Source organism: Schistocerca americana, chromosome 4 (assembly GCF_021461395.2).
Source record: "Schistocerca americana isolate TAMUIC-IGC-003095 chromosome 4, iqSchAmer2.1, whole genome shotgun sequence".
In the NCBI taxonomy this organism is placed as follows: Eukaryota; Metazoa; Arthropoda; class Insecta; order Orthoptera; family Acrididae; genus Schistocerca; species Schistocerca americana.
In genome coordinates, this window is record NC_060122.1 from 794,480,248 (window position 1) to 794,496,225 (window position 15,978).

General features: G+C 39.5%; 1 protein-coding gene across 1 annotated transcript in view; it reads left to right on the forward strand.

Annotated features, from left to right (window-relative positions):
• The window catches only part of LOC124613089, a gene marked incomplete at its 5' end in the record, with an annotated part of 146,726 nt that extends 134,541 nt beyond the window's left edge, over nt 1-12,185 (forward strand). The window contains 2 exons of the mRNA XM_047141677.1: nt 9,827-9,956; nt 11,109-12,185. Coding sequence (XP_046997633.1) covers nt 9,827-9,956; nt 11,109-11,252 — 274 coding nt within the window. The remainder of the gene's footprint in view (nt 1-9,826; nt 9,957-11,108) is intronic.
• Nucleotides 12,186-15,978: the final 3,793 nt, after the last annotated feature.

A 15,978-nucleotide genomic window follows, 5' to 3' on the forward strand; every position in this document is an offset into this window, starting at 1 on the left:
TGGTCCTCAAGGATTTGAAACCAGTCAAAAACATCAAAACATACATTTTCATTTAGAGAGAAATACAAAAGCTTGCTAATATGTGAACCAACAGCTTCTGCTAAGAAACTCATAATTAGAAAAAAAAGATAAAACCTATTAAAGTGTACTTTATTAGTAATTACACTCCTTATAGTTGCTGACAACATACTGAACATGAGTCTGTCATAATGATGGACACTCATTGTATAAAAGTAAGTGTCCTTTAACCTTTTTGAGATTAGTTCTTGATCTCTCAGATTTCCTAGGCAAGTTAATTGATGGTGTGCTTCTGGCTATGTAGTTGAGCTGTTGTTTCAATTTATGCACAATATTGTAATTATTGACCCAGCTTATCCTTCAGGTACTGCAAATGTTGCTGTTATGTGACTCACTGCCTGGTCTCTAAACTAGTCCAGGCACCAGGTACACATAAAAGCAAAACTTGCAGTACCCGAAGAAGACAAATGAGTCATTCATCACAGTACTGTGAATAAACTGGAAACAGCAACTTCACTGCACATTCAGAAGCACACCATTAGATTATTTCTTATTTCTAGTGTTGAATTTGTGAACTGGGATGTTGTTGAAAAAAAGGGATACATTATTTACAACAAAATTATTTAAGGGATGAATATACTAACAGCAATAACAACCACACACGGTTCCTTGAAGAGGTTTCTGCAGAACATTCATATGATCAGTAATTCATTTTTCATTCTATTGGACTCAGAAACTTTAACCTGGCTTGAGGAATTACGTCAAAATATGACAGCATAAGACGTAATGGAATGAACCAATGGTGGATGACATCTGAATTGTAAATAATGACTTTTTTTAGTCATTTCTGCAGTTCTGTGGTAAGCTTCTTGCTGCTGAACTTACTGTCAAATCATAATCCCAAGAATTTAATATTGTTAATCTCTTCTATTTCTGCATCCTTATATCTGATACATGGATGGGTGGAAATCTCATGCAGGTTCTAAAATGTATAAAGTGAGTCTTTTTCAATTGTAATGACAATCAAATGGCTGAAAACAGCGTATTAGAGCCCATGAATATTTCATACGCAGAATTTTAGATGTGTTATTTCTCACAATACTTGCATCATCTAGAAACAATTCTTCTTCTTTTTCTTTTAGTGTTCAACCCTGATGCTGGTTTGCAGCAGAGTGCCATTCCTCTCTTCTGTCTGCCTCCTTCTTCATTTCCACGTATGTGTTACATCCATCATCATTCATGATCTGTTGCACGTATGATATCCTTGGTCGCCCCCGCCGATTCCTTTCCTCAATAGCTCCTTCAGCTATTGTTCCAATGATGATGTTGTGTCATAGTATGTGCCCTACAAGTTTGTCTCTTCTTGTTTGGATGTGCCTTCAAAGAGATCTGGTTTCCTGTACTCTTCTAAGCACCTCTGCATTTGTTACTTTGTCCCTCCAGCTGATCTTCATCATCCTTCTATAGCACCACATCTCCAGGGCCTCTAGCTGTCTTCTCTCTTCTCTTCCAATTGTCCAAGTTTCACATCTGTATAGGGACACACTCGAAACAAAACCTTTCATGATACGTTTCCTTATTTTCAGACTGATATTGTTGCTGGTGAGTAAGTTCCTTCTCCGATTAAAATGGGCAAATGTAACTAAGGTCATTAATATTCACTACAAAAGGCAATGGTCCTTAGGTGGAACCCCAAGGAATAGTCTACTGCCATAATAGAAAAACTAGTAGTTGCTTTCACTGCATGCTCACAATGTACCTTTTAAATCTTAATAATCCTACGAAGCACAAGTTACAATATAGAAAGACTATTTATGCAAGCACACTTTGTACAATTTTGATTAATGAAGGGACTAGTGATGCTGTTTGTTGGTATAACACTATTTCTGCATTTTTTAAATTTTGTTTAAAGCAGTGCTACCAGAGGAGATGATGGTGTTTCGGGTACTATTTTTAGTCTAATTTAGTTTTCTATTGCTATGAACAGCATGACACACTAACAATGAGCACTGCTCATCCAACCTTGTAAGTGGAGAACAGCAACTTCAGTTGAATCTTAGAAAACCTGAAGAAAGATCTGAAAGTATGTGTTATAACACTATGGTACAGGAAAAGGCATATGTAACTTTTAACCAAAGGTTTTAATTACTACAAATGAACTAGCTGCCAGCTCCTCCTGATACCTCACAATCTTCACAGAGGCACTCACACCATATTGCTGGAATATCTGACTCATCCCTTGCTCCTCTGACTTCAATAATTGAAGTACTAAAGAAATTAGCAACTTTCTAACTTTACATGCATTTTCAAAATTAAATACATATTAGTAAGAGCAAGTGAATGTAGAATAGTTAAAGCTCATTGTTCTTACTTAACATTGTGCTTGCTGATGGTGAAATTCTTGTTTGGCAGTTCATCTAGATAATAGATAATGCCTGCTGTGAAACAGTTGGGTTTTTTCATAGAAATATGAACAATGAAATGGGGAGGGGAGGGGGAGGGGGGGGGGTGTCATGAGTCTTCTGACTGGTTCGATGCAGCCTGCCACAAATTCTTCTCCTGTGCAAACCACTTCATCTCAGAGTAGCACTTGAAACCTATGTCCACAGTTATCTGCTGGATGTATTTCAATCTCTGTTTTCCTCTACAGTGTTTGCCTTCTACAGCTTGCTCTACTACTGTGGAAGTCATTCCCTGGTGTCTTGACAGTATCCTGTCATCCTGTCCCTTCCCCTTGTCAGTGTTTTCCACATATTCCATTCCTCTCTCATTCTGTGCAGAATGTCCTCATTCCTTCCCTTATCAGTCCACCCAATTTTCAACATTTGTATGTAGCACCACATTCCAAATGCTTTGATTGTCTTCTGTTCTGGTTTTGCCAAAGCCCTTGTTTCACTGCCAGACAATGCTGTACTCCAGACGTACATTCTCAGAAATTTCTTCCTCAAATTAAGGCGTACATTTGACACTAGTATACTTCTCTGATAATGACGGTCAAAGTAGAGAAGATATAAAATGTAGACTGGCAATGGCAAGGAAAGCGTTTCTGAAGAAGAGAAATTTGTTAACATCAAGTATAGATTTAAGTGTCAGGAAGTCGTTTCTGAAAGTATTTGTATGGAGTGTAGCCATGTATGGAAGTGAAACATGGACAATAGCCGGCCGCGGCGGTCTAGCGGTTCTAGGCGCTCAGTCCGGAGCCGCGCGACTGCTACGGTCGCAGGTTCGAATCCTGCCTCGGGGCATGGATGTGTGTGATGTCCTTAGGTTAGTTAGGTTTAAGTAGTTCTAAGTTCTAGGGGACTGATGACCTCAGATGTTAAGTCCCATAGTGCTCAGAGCCATTTGAACCATGGACGATAAATAGTTTGGACAAGAAGAGAATAGAAGCTTTCGAAATGTGGTGCTACAGAAGAACGCTGAAGATTAGATGGGTAGATCACATAACTAATGAGGAGGTTGTTGTTGTTGTTGTGGTCTTCAGTCCTGAGACTGGTTTGATGCAGCTCTCCATGCTACTCTATCCTGTGCAAGCTTCTTCATTTCCCAGTACCTACTGCAACCTACATCCTTCTGAATCTGCTTAGTGTATTCATCTCTTTGTCTCCCTCTACGATTTTTACCCTCCAGACTGCCCTCCAATACTAAATTGGTGATCCCTTGATGCCTCAGAACATGTCCTACCAACTGATCCCTTCTTCTGGTCAAGTTGTGCCACAAACTTCTCTTCTCCCCAATCCTATTCCAAACTTCTTCATTAGTTATGTGATCTACTCACCTAATCTTCAGCATTGTTCTGTAGCACCACATTTCGAAAGCTTCCATTCTCTTCTTGTCCAAACTAGTTATCGTCCATGTTTCACTTCCATACATGGCTACACTCCATACAAATACTTTCAGAAAAGACTTCCTGACACTTAAATCTATACTCGATGTTAACAAACCATAATCAGTTATTTTGCTCCCCAAATAGCAAAACTCCTTTACTACTTTAAGTGCCTCATTTCCTAATCTAATTCCCTCAGCATCACCCGATTTAATACAACTACATTCCATTATCCTCATTTTGCTTTTGTTGATGTTCATCTTATATACTCCTCTCAAGACACTGTCCATTCCATTCAACTGATCTTCCAAGTCCTTTGCTGTCTCTGACAGAATCACAATGTCATCGGCGAACCTCAAAGTTTTTATTTCTTCTCCATGGATTTTAATACCTACTCCGAATTTTTCTTTTGTTTCCTTTACTGCTTGCTCAATATACAGATTCAATACTCCCTTCCCAACCACTCCTTCCCTTTCATGTCCCTCGACTCTTATAACTGCCATCTGGTTTCTGTACAAATTGTAAATAGCCTTTCGCTCCCTGTATTTTACCCCTGCCACCTTTAGAATTTTAACGAGAGTATTCCAGTCAACACTGTCAAAAGCATTTTTCTAAGTCTACAAATGCTAGAAATGTAGGTTTGCTTTTCCTTAATCTTTCTTGTAAGATAAGTCGTAAGGTCAGTATTGCCTCATGTGTTCCAGTATTTCTACGGAATCCAAACTAATCTTCCCCGAGGTTGTCTTCTACTAGCTTTTCGATTCGTCTGTAAAGAATTCGTGTTAGTATTTTGCAGCTGTGACTTATTAAACTGATTGTTCGGTAATTTTCACATCTGTCAACACCTGCTTTCTTTGGGATTGGAATTATTATATTCTTCTTGAAGTCTGAGGGTATGTCGCCTGTTTCATACATCTTGCTCACCAGATGGTAGAGTTTTGTCAGGACTGGCTCTCCCAAGGCCGTCAGGAGTTCCAATGGAATGTTGTCTACTCCGGGGGCCTTGTTTCGACTCAGGTCTTTCAGTGCTCTGTCAAACTCTTCACGCAGTATCGTATCTCCCATTTCTTCTTCATCTACATCCTCTTCCATTTCCATAATATTGTCCGCAAGTACATCGCCCTTGTATAGACCCTCTATATACTCCTTCCATCTTTCTGCTTTCCCTTCTTTACTTAGAACTGGGTTTCCATCTGAGCTCTTGATGTTCATGCAAGTGGTTCTCTTATCTCCAAAGGTCTCTTTAATTTTCCTGTAGGCAGTATCTATCTTACGTCTAGTGAGATAAGCCTCTACATCCTTACATTTGTCCTCTAGCCATCCCTGCTTAGCCATTTTGCACTTCCTGTCGATCTCATTTTTGAAACGTTTGTATTCCTTTTTGCCTGCTTCATTTATTGCATTTTTATATTTTCTCCTTTCATCAATTAAATTCAATATTTCTTCTGTTACCCAAGGATTTCTGCTAGCCCTCGTCTTTTTACCTACTTGATCCTCTGTTGCCTTCACTACTTCATCCCTCAAAGCTACCCATTCTTCTTCTACTGTATTTCTTTCCCCCATTCCTGTCAATTGTTCCCTTATGCTCTCCCTGAACCTCTGTATAACCTCTGGTTCTTTCAGTTTAATCCAGGTCCCATCTCCTTAAATTCCCACCTTTTTGCAGTTTCTTCAGTTTTAATCTACAAGTCATAACCAATAGATTGTGGTCAGAGTCCACATCTGCCCATTGAATAGAATTGGGGAGAAGAGGAGTTTGTGGCACAACTTGACAAGAAGAAGGGACCGGTTGGTAGGACATGTTCTTAGGCATCAAGGGATCACCAATTTAGCATTAGAGGGCAGCGTGGAGGGCAAAAATCGTAGAGGGATACCAAGAGATGAATACATTAAGCAGATTCAGAAGGATGTAGGTTGAAGTAAGTACTGGGAGATGAAGAAGCATGCTCAGGATAGGGTAGCATGGAGAGCTGCATCAAACCAATCTCAGGACTGAAGACCACAACAACAACAACAACAACAACATACTTCTCTTGGCCAGGAATGCCCTTTTTGCAATTGCTAGTCTACTTTTGATGTCCTCCTTGCTCCATCTGTCATTGGCTATTTTGCTACCTAGGTAGTAGAATTCCTTAACTTCATCTACTTCATGACCGTCAATCCTGATGTTAAGTTTCACATTGTTCTCGTTTCTGCTAATTCTCATTACTTTCATCTTTCTTCGATTTACTCTCAGTGCATATTCACTATGTCCATTCCATTCAGCAGATCTTGTAACTCTTCTTCACTTTCACTCAGAATAGTAATGTCATCAGCGAATCGTATCATTGATATCTTTTCACCTTGAATTTTGTTTCCTCTCCGGGACCTTTCTTTTATTTCCATCATTGCTTCTTCAGTGTACAGATTGAACAGTAGGGGCTGTTAAGCTGATAGTGCAGTAATTCTCACACTTGTCAGCTCTTGCAGTCTTTCGAATTATGTGAATGATATTTTTCCGAAAGTCAGATGGTATGTCGCAAGACTCATACATTCTACACACCAACGTGAATAGCCATTTTGTTACCAATTCACCCAATGATTTTAGAAATTCTGATGGAATGTTATCCATCCCTTCTACCTTATTTGATCTTAAGTCCTCCAAAGCTCTCTTAAATTCTGATTCTAATACTGGATCCCCTGTCTCTTCTAAGTCGACTCCTGTTTCTTCTTTTATCACATATGACAAATCTGCCCCCTCATAGAGGTCTACAATGTACTCTTTCCACCTACGTGCCCTCTCCTCGCATTTAACAGTGGAATTCCCATTGCATTCTTAATGTTACCTTGCTTTTAATTTCACCGAAGGTTTTTTTGGCTTTCCTATATGCTGAGTCAGTCCATCCGACAATCATATTTTTCATGCAGCCATTTCATCCTAGCTTCCCTGCACTTCCTATTTATTTCGTTCCTCTGCAACTTGTATTTCTGAATTTCCCTGAACATTTTTGTACTTCCTTCTTTCATTGATCAGCTGAAGTATTTCTTCTGTTACCCATGGTTTCTCCACAGTTATCTTCTTTGTACCTATGTTTTACTTTCCTACTTCTGTGACTGCCATTTTTAGAGATGTCCATTCCTCTTCAACTGTATTGCCTTAGAGAACTTCATGCATATCTCGTCATTCCTTAGTACTTCTGCATCCCAATTCTTTGTGTATTGACTCTTCCTGACTGAACTCTTAAACTTCCACCTACTCTTCATAACTACTACATTATGATCTGAGTCTGTATCTGCGCTGATGACCACGCTGTTTAGCGCCCGAAAACCTCAACCTCTGCTCCAGGGTAAGCCTTTTGATCCAGTAACCAGCTTCAGAATCTCAGTCTGATTGGGATGTAATCTAACTGAAATCTTCCGTATCACCTGGCCTTTCTAGTATGCCTCCTCTTCTCATGATCCTTGAACAGATTATTCACTATTATTACCTGAAATTTATTACAGAACTCAATTAGTTTTTCTCCTCTCTCATTTCTCGTCCCAAGCCCATATTCTCCTGTAAGCTTTTCTTCTACTCTTTCCCTACAACTGCAGACCAGTCCCCCATGACTATTAGGTTTTTATCTCCCTTTACGTACTGTATTACCCTTTCATCATCCTTATATATATTTTCTCTCTCTCTCTCTCTCTTCATCTTCAGCTTGTGACATTGGCATGTATACCTGAACTATCATTGTCGTCATTGGTTTGCTGTCAATTCTGACAAGAACAACTCTATCACTGAGCTGTTCACAGTAACACACTCTATGCTCTAGCTTCTTTTTCATAATGAATCCTACTCCCATTATACCATTTTCTGCTGCTGTTGACATTACCCTGTGCTCATCTGACGAGAAATCCTTGCCTTCTTTCCATTTCACTTCACTGACCCCTACGATATCTAGAATGAGTCTTTGCATTCCCTTTTCAGATTTTCTAGCTTCCCTTCCACATTCAAGCTTCTGACATTCCATGCCCTGAGTTGTAGAATGTTATCCTTTTATTGTTTATTCAATCTTGGTCTCATGGTCACCTCCCCCGTGGCAGTCCCCTCCCAGAGATCTCAGTTGAGAACTATTCTGGAATCTTTTGCCAATGGAGAGATCGTCATGACACTTTCTCAATTAGTGAGCTATATATCCTGTGGATACACATTGTGTCTTTAAGGCAGTGGTTTCCAATGCCTTTTGCACCCTCATACTGAGAACTTCTTAATGAACATCACATCTTCCACTGAATAACAGTCAGAGTACAGTACTTGTTCATAATTTTAAAAATTTGTTTACAAAATGAATTTAGAATCCAGCACCTCATTCCAACTTCCATTCTGCTATTTCATAACAGACTTACAGAATTCAACAACTTCATGATCATTCCAGTGTTATACAAATTTCACACACAAGGATGTGCAAATATTGTCAATATAATTGACGATTCTTAATCAGAGAGATACAGACAATTAATATTTCAAAACTAAAGCATTTTTTATCAGTTTTATCTTTTTGAATGAGTATGGAAAACAATAAGTGTGATCATAATACTGAGTCACAAGGTTCATGACTTCAACTTATTACATACTGTGTTGTTCTAAACTTGGGGAGGGTGAAACACCTCTGGACAAAAGCATCAACCATAGCCTCAGAAACCTTACTTCCAGTGGTACTAGTCCAGTGACACATTGGGAATGCATCTGTAGGGATTGTAAAGTATAGAGAAGAACTAGTGGCAAATCAGGCACTGAGATAGCTCTTGAATTGAAGTATTCTCTTAATGGTGTGGCATATATAAGCTGACTGCAGTTTATCCAGTTACCAGACAGTAATCATTGTAGGTAATGACTGGAAAACTGTCAGCTGCTTATTACAGCACTCAGTTTATTTTACAGTATGAGAAAGAGTAATTGGGTGTGGCAACTAAGCTGATATTTAACCTAGTATTACAGTTGTAGCATTCTTATATTATTGTTATTATTATTAATATAATGGAAGGAAACATTCCACGTGGGAAAAATTATATATAAAAACAAAGATGAGGTGACTTACCGAACAAAAGCGCTGGCAGGTCGATAGACACACAAACAAACACAAACATACACACAAAATTCAAGCTTTCGCAACAAACTGTTGCCTCATCAGGAAAGAGGGAAGGAGAGGGGAAGACGAAAGGAAGTGGGTTTTAAAGGAGAGGGTAAGGAGTCATTCCAATCCCGGGAGCGGAAAGACTTACCTTAGGGGGAAAAAAGGACAGGTATACACTCGCACACACGCACATATCCATCCACACATACAGACACAAGCAGACATACCTGTCCTTTTTTCCCCCTAAGGTAAGTCTTTCCGCTTCCGGGATTGGAATGACTCCTTACCCTCTCCTTTAAAACCCACTTCCTTTCGTCTTCCCCTCTCCTTCCCTCTTTCCTGATGAGGCAACAGTTTGTTGCGAAAGCTTGAATTTTGTGTGTATGTTTGTGTTTGTTTGTGTGTCTATCGACCTGCCAGCGCTTTTGTTCGGTAAATCACCTCATCTTTGTTTTTATATATAATGTTATTATTATTATTTCAAGCACTTATAGTTAAGGTTTTGTCCATTTGATCACTTTTAATCTGTAGCATTAGTTTATAAGTTACGTTTTCTTACCATAAACTATCATAATAGTTGTTACGTGGATGCTGATGCTGACCTTAATGTGTGCCTAAACATCAAAATGTAACACAGCTGCCAAAATATTTTTGTTAACTTACTGACTTAGGCAATTATTGACATAGGCAATTCACATTTTAGTCAACTTTTACTTGCTCTAGGATTTTCCTGCTATGGTATACTTACATTACCAAATAACACAAATGGATTAACTCAGTTATTCATTCAGTTTCAAAAGATATACTGCTGATGAAACATCTTACAGATTTTCAAGAAGTGAAAACCACAGCTGGCACTTGATTAGAAAACTGTTTTAAATTCCAGATCATCTAGTCCAGAGCATTCTTCAGAGACACAGAATGTTGAAGATTTAAGTGCCAATGCAGAAAAACAGGAAGTTGACTCCATGCTGAACAGTGTGGACCAGGAACCAGCCAGTCTGCCTCCACTCCAGGTAATAATTGATAACAAATACAACTTATTACGAACTATAGCTTTCACTGTAAGTAATAACCTAATTTAATCTGTTTTATCCCAGTTATATACTAACACAGAGGCCTATGTGATTGACTAAATCTTTCAATACTGACGGTTCAGTATGATGTTCACAACAACAATGCCAATACAGGATTTAGGCAGCATGTAATTTATGGGGTCATTATTCTGCTATGACTGCCATAAAAAATAACTACAAAAGTTTTAATTTCAGTTACATATACATTCTGACTTTTGCATTCTGGCAATTGGAGGTAGTAAACTGAGAAACAGATCAGTTTTCAGAAAAATCCGTGAAATAATCAAGTGAAACTGTCTTCATAAAGACATTGCAATGTACCATCTCATTTCACTGAGAAGTCTAAAAAGTCTCTTCTCTGTCTGCCAATAATTATTTTAAACACTTGATGCATACTACGGATATGAGATATCACTGAGTGAGGTGATGCAGTAGTTGACGCATTTGACTCAAGATCAGAAAGGGTGGGTTTGAAATCTTCCCTAAATTGTTTAAGGCTAATTCTGGAATCATTTCTTTTCAAATGAATATGTTTTGTGTTGATGGAAACACTCACAGTGGAAGTACAAAAAATTTAGATATCTGAGGAGTACTTTATTTTTGCCATGTGGATTCTGGTTTTGGTGACTGTGAGAATGTTATGCCTCTCTTAAGAATACATCATCATTAATAAAGGCCTTAGAATGACATTTCATTCAGTGTCTACTATAATTAGAAATCTCTCAGATTTGAAGAAAATATTCATGAGGATGTGTTTTCTGATATCTCAGTGCAGTTGTAGTCACAACACATAATAAATGAAGTTTTTAGCTGTTCATCATGGCTAACTTCAGGGGATAATGGAAAAACTGAATTAGAACACCCATACACAATTTTATGAAGTAAATGAGTAGGTGTTTCCATCTCTGTTTTACATTGTCTTTTATTAAACAATGTGTTGGAATAATAAAAAACCAACAAGAGTAGAACCAGAATATTAGAATTAATGTCAAACTATAGCTTCTAAATAGTATATTCAAGTTTTTTAAATATTTTAGATTATGTAATATTATTCAAAGCTATTAAGTGACATATGAACTCTGTATATTTCAGGTTACCACAAGTCGCACTGACAATACACACCGACTTAGTTTTACATCACTGCAGCCTTTTGTGAGGAACAGTAAAGGATATCGGCCAATTATGTTTAATCCTGGAACTTCCACAAACCATAAAGTTGCTCAAACTGTAAACTGAAGTTAATGTCAGAGTGGACAGCAGGCGTCATAAGAGGCAATAAAATAGTATGTTCAGTGAACTTGAAAGAGAAAAATAGTTTAACAGTTCAAGGAGATTTTCATATGTTTAAAATGTAACAGAATAATTGTAAAATTACAGGAAACTTTTCTTTTATCCAGTCAGATTACAGTTTATCAATAAATGAAGCAGCAAATTATAATGATAACACATTCTTCTCAGATAGATAAAGCAATGAGGAGTCCATTTGCTCAAAAGAACTCTGTTATGTATGTTATCTACCCCTGCTTCTTCTCTCTCTAAAGTATGTAATGAATCATTTCACTTATTATTATGTGACAGTCACACCATTGTTTCCCTTTCCACGTAAAGATTGAATGACAGCTTATGTCCTAGTTTTTGTGGCAAACAAGTGAGTTCAAAGACCTGTTGTATTTTAATTTTTAACTCTGCCACCAACTACAATGTTAAGAGTTACATTTGCTCATCTATAGATGGTATTTCATATGAAGGAAGCCTTATTGACAGAAATATTATTCCATCTGGTATGGTCCTGGACCTATGGATTCATAAATATCACTGTTAGGCAGCCAAGAATACAGAGACTGCCTTCATCTATTATCTCAAGATGAACATTGTAAATCAGACATCACATGAATTTGCCCTTGTTTTGTTACTGAATATTAAGAGGGACCTGACAGAAGATAACATTTGCAGTTTAATTTTTTAGAAATAAATTATGCATCAAGAGTTGATTATTGAATGTTGTTAACCTTTTACATCTAATAAAAAATTGAGATATTTTATCTTGTTACACATCTTGAATTATTCATGTTGTAAATAGTACATATCTTATATACTGTAAAAATACTCTGTCTGTGACATGTATAGATGTCAGCATGTATAGTGTAAATCAAATACTGTAAAATATAAAACAAGTCTAAAACAAAATTGTAATGTGCATCAGATTTCCTATATAGAGACCCAGGCAATAATGAACAAATCTGCAACAGCAGCTGTGTTTGTTTCCTGTTTTGCTTCATGTTAAAATCCAATGGGACTGAACTGTGGGTGACGGAGTGAGACATTTGAATGAAGGCATTTAACTTACAAATAATAGGAAGTAATGATCAGCTTTTCCATACAATCTATAGATAGTTACATTTTAAGGAAATACAAGCAAACATTTCTTATAAAAAGAGACAGACATTCATTCAATTTGCACTAACATTACTTATTCACATTAGCCACAGATACACTACATTCAAGACATATGAAATTTGATTTCCTTATAGGCTAAGGTAAACACAATTCTTATAAGAAATTTTTAGACATTTTAGAGAAAACATTGAGAGCATGTTTATCCCCACCATACAAATGTTGGTTTTTAACTTAAAAAAGTATCAGAAGGAATCATTCTTAAATGATTTATTTAGGCTAGAAGACTGGCAGTAATGGAATTACACAATAAGATGTAAATAGAAGAGACGTCTAGCAAGCATAACAGCTGACATATAAAATGATTATGTATGCAAAAGCTAACTGAGTTGCCTTTTGCCTTGGAAGCCTCATGAAGTTCTCTACTTAATTCCTGAACAGTTGTGCTTCCTTGAAGTCTTATTCTATTAGGGTATGGGTAAAAAGGAGAACGTAATAAAACAATGGAATTTCCAGGTTGGAACATAACAATATAAGGAAAAGATAGATTGCTACTCACCATAATGATGACACATTGTGTTGCAGACAGGCACAACAAAAAGACAGTTACACATTTAGCTTTTTGCCCAAATCTTCTTCAAAAAAGGAAACACTCATACATTCATTCACAGAAGCAAGTACACCTCACATTCATATGACTGGCATCTCCGGCAGCTCGGACCAGACTGCAACTGCCAAGTAGAACAGAAGCAGCAATCTGGAGAGGGTGGGGAAGGGGAAGGGATAGCATGGTATGAGGGGGGGGGGGGGGGGGGCTGTCAGAGTGTGCAGGGACCAGACTGCCAACAGGCATAGCGTCAGGAGGCTGTGGGATAGTTAGGTGGGGAAGCTGGAGGGAAACGGGCAGCAAAAACGGAGAGGTGCAGAGAATAGGAAATACAGTTGGGTGCATTGGCAGAGAGTAGCGTACAGTGAGGGTGATGGATGAGAATAGGGAGAAGCTCTTGGGTGGTGGTGCAGGGACAGCAGGTTACCATAGGTTGAGGTCAGTATAATTTTGGGAGTGAAGAATGTGTAGTAATGGTAACTCCCATCTCTTCAGTTCAGAAAAGCTGGTAGCATGGGAGAGGATCCATATGGCCCAGGTTGTGAAGCAGCCACTGAAATCAAGCCTGGTACATTCAGCTGCATGTTGTGCTATAGGATGGTCTACTTTGCTTTTGGTCACAGTTTGGTGGTGGCCGTTCATCCTGGTGGACGGCTGGTTGGAAGTAATATCAATATAAAAAGCTGTGCAATGATTGCAGAAGAGCTGGTATATGACATGGCTGATTTCACTGGTAGCCCAGCCTCTGATGGGATAGTACTTCTATAGGACGTGCTGGGTGACTGCATTGGGCAGGTCTTGTGCCTGGGTCAAAGGGCTATTGCCCCTGTGGCAAGGGGTTAGGATGGGAGTGGCATAGGGATGGACTAGGATGTTGGGTGGATGATTGAAAACACTTCAGGAGGGGTGGGAAGAATCTTACATAGGATGTCCCTCATTTCAGGGCATGTCCAAGTCCACATTAAACCCACCGACCATGAACAGTATTTGCATTTCAGCTGTGGTCATCCCTTCCACACCAAAAAGTCCCTCCCATATAGCTTGGCCATCCATCAACGGTGTATCTACAGTGACAAGAACTCCCACACCCAGTATGCTGAGGGTCTCACCAAGGCCTTGACAGACAGGCACTATCCTCCAGACCTAACCCACAAACAGATCCCCCGAGCCATATTTCCACACACTCCCAATACTCCCAACAACACCAAGAACCAACTACAAAGGAGGGACTCCTTTGTCATCTAATACCACCATGGACTGGGACAACTGAACCACATCCTTTGTAAAGGCTTTAATTACTTATCATTATGCCCTGAAATGAGGGACATCCTACTTAAGATTCTTCCCACCCCTCCTGAAGTATTGTTTGATCACCCACTCAACGTCCACAACATCCTAGTCCATCTCTATGCCACTCCAAATCATAGCCCCTTACCACAGGTATCATCTCCTTGAGGAATACCCAGGTGCAAGACCTGCTCAATCCATCCACCCAGCACACCCTATACCAGTCCCGTTACAGGATTATCCTGCCCCATCAGAGGCCAGGCCACCTGTGAAATTGGCCATGTCATATACCAGCTCCGGTGCAATCATTGCTCAACTTTTCATATTGGCATGACTACCAACCGTCTGCCCTGATGAACAGCCACTGCCAAACTGTGGCCAACAGCAAAGTAGACCCTCCTCTGGCACAATATGCAGCCGAATATAACACGCTTGATTTCAGTGACTACTTCACAACTCGGGCCATCTGGATCCTCCACTCCATCACCAGCTTTTCTGAACTGTGCATATAGGACTTATCCTTTTCTCCACACCCAAAATTATACCGGCCTCAACCTAAGGTAATCTATTGTCCTCACAACCTCCACCCAACAGATTCCAACCCCTCTGTCCCATCATCTCCTTCCTGTTCTTGTCCCCGTTACACTCTGTATGCTGCCCTCTGCCATTGCAGCTGCCCATCTTTGCCCTACACCTCCTAGTCACCTCCCTGCTCCACAGCCTCCCAATGCGGCACCTGTGCTGTTTAGCAGTCTAGTCCTGGCACACTCCACTCATTTCCACCCCTCACCCCCCTCCCCCTTGTGCTGCCCCTCACCCCCATAACTTTTCTCTCCCCACCTGCACCCTGAGATCCCTTCCCCTTTCCCACTTCCTCCAGATTGCTGCTTCCATTTTACATGACAGCTGCATTCTGGTCTGAGCTGCTGGAGATGGGGGTTGTGTGCATACGGAGTGCTTGCTTGTGTGAATGAATATATATATCTGTGTGTGTGTGTGTGTGTGTGTGTGTGTGTATTTGTTTGTTTCCTTTTCTGAAGAAGGCTTTGACAGAAAGCTGAATGTTTAATGGTCTTTTGCCATGCCTGTCTACAACTCATGATGCCATCTTTAGTGTGAGTAGCAATCTGTCATTTCCTTATATTGGAGAGCATAACTAACCCCTTGCAACAAGGGTAATAGCCCTTTGGAAGACCCAGGTACAAGACCTGCCCAATCCAGTCACCCAGCACGTCCTATAGTAGTACTGTTACAGGATTATCCTACTCCTTCAGAGGCCGGGCTTCCAGTGAAGATTAGATGGGTAGATCACATAACTAATGATGAGGTATTGAATAGGATTGGGGAGAAGAGAAATTTGTGGCACAACTTGACTAGAAGAAGGGATCGGTTGGTAGGACATGTTCTGAGGCATCAAGGGATCACCAATTTAGTATTGGAGGGCAGCGTGGAGGGTAAAAATCATAGAGGGAGACCAAGAGATGAATACACTAAGCAGATTCAGAAGGATGTAGGTTGCAGTAGTTACTGGGAGATGAAAAAGCTTGCACAGGATAGAGTAGCATGGAGAGCTGCATCAAACCAGACTCAGGACTGAAGACCACAACAACAACAACATTTTTATCCATGGAATCATCTGTGGTAGGAAATGAGATGTGTAGGAGAAACATTATT